This window comes from Polyodon spathula, chromosome 14, assembly GCF_017654505.1.
Source record: "Polyodon spathula isolate WHYD16114869_AA chromosome 14, ASM1765450v1, whole genome shotgun sequence".
NCBI classification, from domain to species: Eukaryota; Metazoa; Chordata; class Actinopteri; order Acipenseriformes; family Polyodontidae; genus Polyodon; species Polyodon spathula.
The window spans coordinates 32,787,972-32,797,352 of NC_054547.1; the positions used below are offsets into that span (position 1 = coordinate 32,787,972).

The 9,381-nt window shown below is 34.3% G+C and overlaps 1 protein-coding gene across 1 annotated transcript; it reads right to left on the bottom strand.

The window, feature by feature from the left end:
• Nucleotides 1-2,116: 2,116 nt before the first annotated feature.
• On the bottom strand, nt 2,117-8,862 carry LOC121326380 (zinc finger protein ZIC 4-like). The gene is made up of 2 exons (XM_041269636.1): nt 7,470-8,862; nt 2,117-3,520 (listed from the first exon to the last, which is right to left on the bottom strand). Exons 1-2 carry the CDS (start codon nt 8,572-8,574, stop codon nt 3,084-3,086), a joined length of 1,542 nt encoding a protein of 513 aa, XP_041125570.1. The 5' UTR covers nt 8,575-8,862; the 3' UTR covers nt 2,117-3,083.
• Nucleotides 8,863-9,381: the final 519 nt, after the last annotated feature.

Sequence of the window (9,381 nt, forward strand, 5' to 3'; positions counted from 1 at the left end):
ACTGCTGGTTCAATAGCGACCGGACCATCCTTTTTATTCAACCACAAGGGCTGGCACTAAAGAGGAATCAAGTGTTTGGTTATTTTTTGCCATGTTTATTTTTCCCCTATTCATTAGAGTACTCGGATAAAATAAAGAACAAGACCATTACTAAAAAGATAGACTTGAAACGTATCAGTCCAGAAAGTTTATAGACCCCACCCTTCCTCATAGAGGCTCCAGCCCTGTCTATTCAAGCTAACTATTCATTATCTAGCATCTAGACATGCAAGTAACTACCTTTACCACACCCTTTCTGAAAACATTAAGGAAAAAACAAATAATCAGAATTTTAAAACAAATTAAAATAAATATATAATTTCATTTTGACGTTAATTATTGCGACTAGGTGTTCTTTAAAAAAAATACTGCATGTTTTATATATATATATATATATATATATATATATATATATATATATATATATATATATATATAGTTTATTGTTATTGTTATTGTTATTGTTATTGTTATCAGGACAACGGGGAGGAAAGAGAGGTTGTAAATCACAATCTTTTTTAAAGAGTTGGCCTAATCTTACAACAATATTTTGACAAAAAATAGACCTAATTTTCAACAACTAATGAATGGATTATATATGTCAAAAATGTTCCCAGTTGACAACATCCTAGGAGCGGCACAGTTAAACAGTACAGTGGCATTCAAAGTTGTGTGTTAATGATGTTTACAAACATGCAACTTCACTTAAAGGTGTGTTTTTTTTTTTTTGGAGAACACATTGTAGATAGCCATGAAAAAGATCGTATAAATGTATCTTAATAGACTGTCTCGATAGACTGTGTACCCCTTTGAACCAGTTTGTTACTGATCTCTATTACCATAGCGACCCTAACGTGGCATGTTGATACACCATAAAACTTATACTTTTCAACCAAAAAAAAAAAAAAAAAAACAGACTCATTGATCGGTCTGAGTTTGATTCGACCCCTATCCCTTCCTTTGCTTTAAAAGCGTTTCCTTGGCTATAGAACGTTTCCATCAACTCCAAAACGGATCCTCTGATCTCAGCAGAAAGAAAAAACAAAAGTTAACTGACACTTCAATTCAGGCGGCTCTTTTCATCCCGGCATTGTTAGCCCGTTTCATTATCATGTGGAACAAGTACTTATTTGCGTCGTGTTTTGTTTACTGGAAATTAAATGAAAATGATTTAGTCAGCGTCAGGCTGAAATATATACTTGCCTGCACGGCGTAGATATTCTGTTCATGTTGAAAAGACTCAACTGGCTCCAGACTTAGGCCTTTACTATTTAAGTTTGACTCGCCTATTGCCATAGAAATCCTAACTCACCATGAAGATTCATCGTTGCGAAGAAATACTTCATTGTAGATTTTCTTCTTTGAAGTCTGGACGAGAATATTCAAGCTTTTCATATGTCGCTGCCTAGATTACCTTGAGAACGAATGGGGGGATTTATAACAAGAAAATGGGATAGTTAATATTAGCTTTAGAAACTGTTAATAAATTACAGACTTCCTTAGCAAAAGGTGTATATTATTGTTTTAAGTAATGTAGGTCAGATATACCATTTTCGTCGTTGTGCATTCTGTACGCCCGTGTAAAGTTTTTGTTTTTGTGCATTGTAATGAAGCATGAAATAAACATATTCATATAATAAGTGCCATTCCCGTTCAAATTCAGGGCTGTCAGAAATTTTTGAAAAATAAGACTACTTTGCTGCCAAACGTGAAAAACCTGGAGAAATATCTGGATTATTGATATCGACAACAAACTAAATATTTTGGCACTTTCTCTTTTCTTTTCTTTTTTTTTTTAAAGGCGTATTTAGTTCTTTAAAAGGTGTTTCATAAAGTGGGGACGTTCCCACAACGCCGTTTTTTTCAGAAGTTACTATCTTCGTGGGACATTTTCTCATATTTTGTCAGGACATTGATAGTAATACCTGCTCACCCATGCACGCAGGCACGCACGCGCACACACATACACACACACACAAATAGATAGATAGATAGATAGATAGCTAGATAGATAGATAGATAGATAGATAGATAGATAGATAGATAGATAGATATTCAATAGATACACTACACTATAGACATTTTCTATAACAATTTTTATTTTTACTTTACATGATACATCTTGTGCGTTTTGACAATACTATCACTATAGTATACGGTTTATTTAAAATACTGACAAAATACAAGGCAGTTTGGTACACATTCAGAACTCTGTTGAACAGCTTGACTTCACAATGTAGCACGGAGCTACACATTGTTGCATTCTTAATTATGCAAAAAAAAAAAGAAATAAAAAGTAATTCATTACCCACATTTACACAAAAACACACAAAAAACAGTATTCAATAATAAAAAAAAAGTAAATTAATTGTTATGGTAAATTACCATAAAGCATAATGTGTAGGCTAGCAAGTACCCATTAATTTATTACAGACTGAAAGCAAAATATATACACAGTAGAAGAAAAAAAAAACATTAATAAGTCATATTTCATTAAATTTTTATACAAACCAGTAACAAACAATAAAAAATATTTATTTGTTCCAAAACAACTGAAAAGATAGCACTTTACATTGACATAAGAACACCACCATTTACAAATGTACAATATCCTCTATTGAAAATAACAAAAAACAAAAACACTTTGGTTCAATAATACAAAAAATTGTGTATGTCAAGTTGAAAAATAAATTATGACCAAAGGCAAAGCAAAAACAGAATTTACATAAATTTGATCAAATAAACAATAATTCAGTTAAAAAAAAAAAAAAAAAAAGTTTAGAAAGTGTCCGGCACTACACATTAGTCCACAGAGATTTAGCCAAATAAACAGAACTAAAAGAAAAAACAACTTTGTCTCATTTGGCAGCGTTTTTTTAAATACTATTATTATTTTGTGTTATTACTATCAATTGTTTATGTGCCAGTGCATTACCTCATATCTGTGTATATAAGATTTGACAAAGCATTGAGTGGTTAACAGTTTCTGATAACTTCTTTAGCATCTGCAAAACGTATGCATTGGAGTTGTCTTAGAACATAACTTAAAATGTATTCCTGTGTGCAGAGTTTCTATATGGAGGCTCATCCAAAGGGTCAGGTGAAGAAGAGTTGCTGGGAGGGGTTGGGATCCCACTTGCCCCTGTGCTGTGACACACGTACCACTCACTCAAGTTGGCTGCTTGGGAGGAAGAGAGGGGCTCGGAGTGAGTGGAGGAAGCTGGGTCTCGACCTGAGTCCGAGGAGGGAGAAACCAGAGAAGGTGTGGAGGACTCATAGCCAGAGCTCGGAGGTGGAGACTTGCAATGCACCTTCATGTGCTTTCGTAGGGAGCTGGGGTGTGTGTAGGATTTATCACAGCCTCTCACTTTGCAGTTATATGGCTTATCGCTGGTGTGCACGTGGGAGTGCTTCTTTCTGTCACTGCTGTTAGCAAAACGTCTATCACAGCCATCAAATTCACATTTAAAAGGTTTTTCTCCTAAAAAGATAACACAAAAGGCAAACAGTTAGTTAAAATGTTTAAGCTCAAGTTTAGATATAAATATAAATATGCACAATGTTATAAAAAATACTGTTTAGCTCTACTGGTCCTTTCTTTTCTACAGCTCACACTAAAAGCATAACACACTACTTTGCATATAAGCTACAAAACTTTCAAAGGTTCCACGGTCACATTTTGTACAAACTGCAGTCTTTTTGTTAAATAAATTGTGTTAGTATGCTAATATTTTACTACAATACATATCATTCCTACTTTTCCCATGAGGCTAAAAGCAAATGTAATCATTGCATGTGGCATGAAAATTCAGGATGAACATATAAACTTGTATGCCCATGTTTGATGGTATGGCCTGTGTTTACTTTGAATGATCTCTGTATCAGTAAGTGATTGGTCTGTGAAAGCCAACACAACAGCAAACATCAGTGTATGGCATCATTGGAGACACCCAGCAATGGGTTTTGATGATATAGTCACAGGCCTCATTTAGTGCCCAATAATATTTTTTCCACTTTTTTTTCTGACAATAAAACTTTACACATTCATATTGCACATATTCCAATTCTGTGTATAATTCTATTGTTAATTTCATACATTTAAATATCAGGAACTCAATTTAAAACCGAGAACAAACTAGACCACAAATATAAACACCTTTGTATTTTAAGTTCTATGACCTTTAAGAGTAGATCGTTCTAATGTAGGTTGATCAGTTTTAAAAACAACAGAAATAATGGCTCAGTCATCATTGATTCCTATCCTACAAGTTCCAATCAGTTAGAAAATATTTCTCAACATTAAACTCTACCTCAAACCCTTTCACTTCCAACATTTTTTTTTTTTACTTAAACAGTTTCAATGTTGTAAACTTTATTTGTTTCAAATGACAACTGACTAGAGTACTATCTTATTATAATTGACATTTATATAAATCATATCGCTTCAAATCTGGACACAGTTAAATCAACGTTTTCATATATATTTTTTGAAAACGAAAATCCTACTTTAATTATGTTACTTTAAATGAGACTCAAGAATACCAATAGGCTTCATAATTGGCATGGATTTTATTTTGTGTTTATATTTCATTGTATTAAATACACAATATAGTTATAGAATACGATGGGCTATTTAAATATTTTAATAATCATAAACAATGTCCATCTAAAAAAAAATATACAAAAATACATTTTTATAAAAGACCGAATTATATCCTGAAACGGAGAAGCAAAAGAATGTTTGCAGTAGAATATTCACTTATTGTTGTATTGTTACGTTAATGAATGTATCCCTTTCAAAACAAACTGGTACCATAATACATTAGCATCAATCAGAAAGTGCATCTCAACGTATTTAATACTACTGTCTAATTACAGCTGCACGTTAAGGAACATGTTGACCTTCAGCTGTTGGGTTGAGACAGCCAATCAAGGGCATTAGTGTACTACAAGCAAGTAGTAAGTAGGAGACCCATGGGATAGCGGCACTCATAAACACAGAGATTGTACCGAGTCTGGAGAAAGCGGTAACTACGAGCAAATGCACTTTTATCATTCCCATGAGTTTGGAAAAATATCCCCGCCGTAAATCCCTTATTTCTTTGCAATATCTGCTTAATAGGAGACAGCAAATCTAGTATTATAGTTGCCCCTATAATATAGTGCACCATTGTCAGTCGATTTTTTTTTTTTTTTTTTTTTAATACATGACTCAAGCTGGTCTATTAAGTGAGAATGGGATGAAATTATGTTTCATATTTACGTTATGCAATACTTTAAAACAAGCTCAGGCCTACATGAAGTATACAGCACTAGCCGCCATTTTTTGAACAATTGTCGTTAATGGTTCAACACCAAACATAGTCTAACATTATATATATATATATATATATATATATATATATATATATATATATATATATATATATATATCTAATATATATATAAATATTATATATATAAACTGAATTTACTGATCTAAATCCCACAACGAGAAAAGGGCATTGTGGAACAGGCAACATTTACCGCTAAACTTCTATTAACTATTTTGTCAATGCTGCTAATATGGCCAACCGATTATGAATTTAAAAACTTAAAGCGCATTGTATTTGCATATTATATTAGCAATAGTCATTGTGTCTAACGTATGATTATTACTTGGTGTTCTGAATGATAAACTATGTGTAGCTCTAAAAATAGGCAAGATAAACAGACATACAAAAAAGCAGTTCAGTACTTAATCAACTATACGCCATAGTAATTAATACAAATCTTTCTGTTGAAGAAAGCTTCATGTTGTTTATTTAACTGCAATTCTATTTCCAGTTAAGAAATCTTGAACATGTATCAGAGTTTGCTATGGGCAACAACTCCCGAGGTAATTAATAAATGAATAATCAATATGAAGCACACATAGGAATAATAAAATAAAAATACAAAATAAGTAAGGCCTACAACATAAATAAAATAAGGCTTCATTTTTCTTAACCTGCACATTTGAAACATGTAATAACACTAAAATATCGTTTATTTAATTGCAACGGCATCATAGAAATTATCTAACAACTATACAGGCTAGCAGTATCGTTGTAATAATTGTATATTAATGAGAAAAAAAGGTTAGTGTATAAGGTACAATCTCTAAGCTGTCCCAAAACGATTCTGATAAAGAAACTGTCACATTTAAGTTGGTAAATATTATACTGCTGTAGTAATACAATATTAGTTGCAATTGTATAGGTTACAAAAATATAATATTTATTTAACAGCTACTGGACAAGTTGTTTTGCTCTGAAGTAGTACCGTTTGGTTGGTTTGTTTTGTTTTGAAATGTCCGCCTCTTACTTAACTAGAGTAGTCCATCAAACTTTACATATGTCTTTTAATTGCTGAAAGTTTGAGAATGTTCATTTACAATTAAATTAAAAAAAAAAAAACAAAGAAAGAAAGAAAGAAGGAAAAGAAAAGAAATGCCGGTTAGTTCCGCACCGCCGTGATCGGTTTTCCCGGATCAAGTTATTTTGTTGTCAGGGAAGGGAACAGATTAAGAAAGCGAGCAGTTTAGGCCCTGTTGCCTCGTCGGAAAAAAAAAAGTCACAAAAAATCCCAGTCACTTGTAAAAGTACTGAATATTTGTTTAAATAATAATAATTTAAAAAAACACCAATAAAACCGTATCGCATTTTGCTCTGGAGTCTGTTCTAAACGAGGCAACGACACAAGGCCTCGCGGTGTTGTATTTTGGAATAAGCGAGTAATCGAGACAGCAAGCACTGGCTGATAAACTAATTAATACCGCTTCACGGAGTATTCTATCTAGTTTGAAATCCTTGTAGACACAGTTTCATTCATTATAAATGATTCAGAATGGGAGAGTTCAAAGACAGTTTTGAGGGAAGTCATGTTTTGCTGTAGCTTATACGTACAGTGTTTATATATAAATGTGAACTAAAATGTTTTTGACACGTCACGGATCCATTCTACAATTTACTTTTTGAAAATACAGGCAGAAAAAAATACATTATACATTTTCAATTCACATAAAAGTACGTTATAATTAAACAATAACACCAATGGTGTATGTATGGTGTAATGGAAACCGAAACAGCTTTTTGTCAGTATTTGCAAAACATTTTGTGCAGTCTACTATCGCAACCAGCAACGTGGTTACATTTTTTTTTCATTACGTCGCATAATACAACAACTTCAATAAAAAGGTTTAATTAAATATATTTTCAATTTAAACTTGCTTCTTATTATATGAGGATTATTTAACAGTGCTAATAAGCCTCTTAGGGGTTATTTTAAACTGACATAACAATACATGCTTATCCCAATCTATGGTATTTCATGTGCATTTAACTTGCAAATAAATTAAAGACAATGAAATATTACTAAACGCATTTAATACGATTAATTAAATTACTGACCTGTGTGAGTCCTTTTGTGTATCTTGAGATTTTCGGATCTTGCAAATACTTTGCCACAGCCAGGGAATGGGCATGGGAACGGTTTCTCGCCGGTGTGTACTCGGATATGATTTACAAGTTTATACTTGGCTTTGAAAGGTTTTCCTTCTCTGGGACACTCTTCCCAAAAACAGATATGATTACCTTGCTCAGGTCCCCCAACGTGCTCTACTGTGACATGCGTTACCAGGTCGTGCATGTTGCTGTATGTTTTGGAGCAAAGAATTTTCGGAGCTTGTTCTGTTTCCATCCACTTGCAAATAAGTTCTTGCTTGATCGGCTGCCTCATGTAACGAAAAAAAGCGCCGGGTCCGTGGTGGTGACCACTTAAATTCATATTCAGATTCATGCCACTATAGCCGTGCAGAGGGGATGCAGTGAACAGATCAGTCCTGGAACTTGCCACTTGACTGAAATGATCAGCCCTAGCGTACATTTCTCCAGGTATCCCTAACCTTATTTGTCCATTCAAAGCGTGGCCACCTGGAGCTGTGTGAGAAGACTGTTCGTAGTGGAGTCCAGAGAAGAGGGTATGGTTTCCAGCTTCGGGGTGATGAAGTCCAGGGTAGCTACCTGTTGTTGAGACAAACATTCCGTGATGAGAACTTGTACCCGGATCAGTAAGTCCTGGCATTGCTGGAGCTGTCAGGTCTCTGCGTAAAAAGAAATCCCTGCCTGCCGATAATGCCTGGGCTGTGTGAGACATGGGATATGGGACCGCTGCAGCCTGCACAGGGCCAAAAGCTCCCGTTTGACTGGAGATCACTTCGTTGTGGCCTGCCATATGAGGATTATGATGGTGGTGGTGGTGGGGATAATGATGGGCTGGGCTGAGTTTGAGGGCCGAGGAATGCGCCATGTGTTCTGGCCCGAATGGACTTGGCCCCAGGCGGGGTTCTGAAATGATCTCCCCAGGGTGCATGTGTGCCATTGAGTGTGGATGGCTGCTGAACCCCGGGAAGCCTGTCATGCTCTCAGGGGTATGGTGATGATGTTGATGGTGGTGAGCCCCTGCCAAGTCAACTAATCTCAGCGCCGTGTTCCGTTTGGAAAATGCAGGGTCCATCACTAGCTCTCCACAGCATCCACGCTCAAAACGTCTAACTAGAATAACCTAACAGCGGGCAAAACAATAATAATGAAAAATACTACCAGTGATTATAATAATAACAAAAAAAAAATAAACTTTTAAAATACTTTCTAAACTTTAGATTATGTCTCAATGCCTACGTGGAATCCCATTCGGTTGAGAGGCAGCAGCAGGACGCTTTGAGACACTGAATAGAGATTCATGGACGGCGCTGCAGCCCGTGGAGCTAAACAATCAGGGAGCGTTCTAATTGGTCAACGCAGGATGATTGACGTCACTCCTGACAGTTTCCAGTGTGAAGAAAAATGTTTTAGTGACAGCAAGTAACCAGGGCGCCTGCTCTCAGCCTCAGGCAAAACAAGAAAAGTGTTTTTTGGTTTTTTTTTTTTTTTTTTTTTTTTTTTTTGTTATGCAAAAGGTATTGTGCTTTTATCTCCACTCCACTACTTATAAGGAAAAAAAAGTTATTGAACATTATTATTATTATTATTATTATTATTATATTATTATTATTATTATTATTATTATGTATTAGTTTAGTAGTGTAGTAGTAGTATTTTGTTAATCAATTAGTTTAAAATAATAGTTAATATAATAAAGTATAATAAATAATTAAAGTTATTAATAATAATTATTATTATTATTAATAATAATTATTAATAAAAATATTATTTATTATTAGGAAGAAGAAGAAGCTTCTGAAGAAAGAAGAAGAAGAAGAAGAAGAAGAAGAAGAATTTTAAAGGGCAGGAGCCAAACAAACGAGCACACGACCTGTGGTAG

What these genes read in the sequence shown, in the direction of transcription:
- LOC121326380 (XM_041269636.1), bottom strand. Translation starts at nt 8,574, where the DNA reads ATGGACCCTGCATTTTCCAAACGGAACACGGCGCTGAGATTAGTTGAC. An exon ending in ACACAAAAGGACTCACACAG is followed by an intron (nt 3,521 to 7,469) that starts GTCAGTAATTTA and finishes TTATCTTTTTAG; the next exon opens with GAGAAAAACCTTTTAAATGT.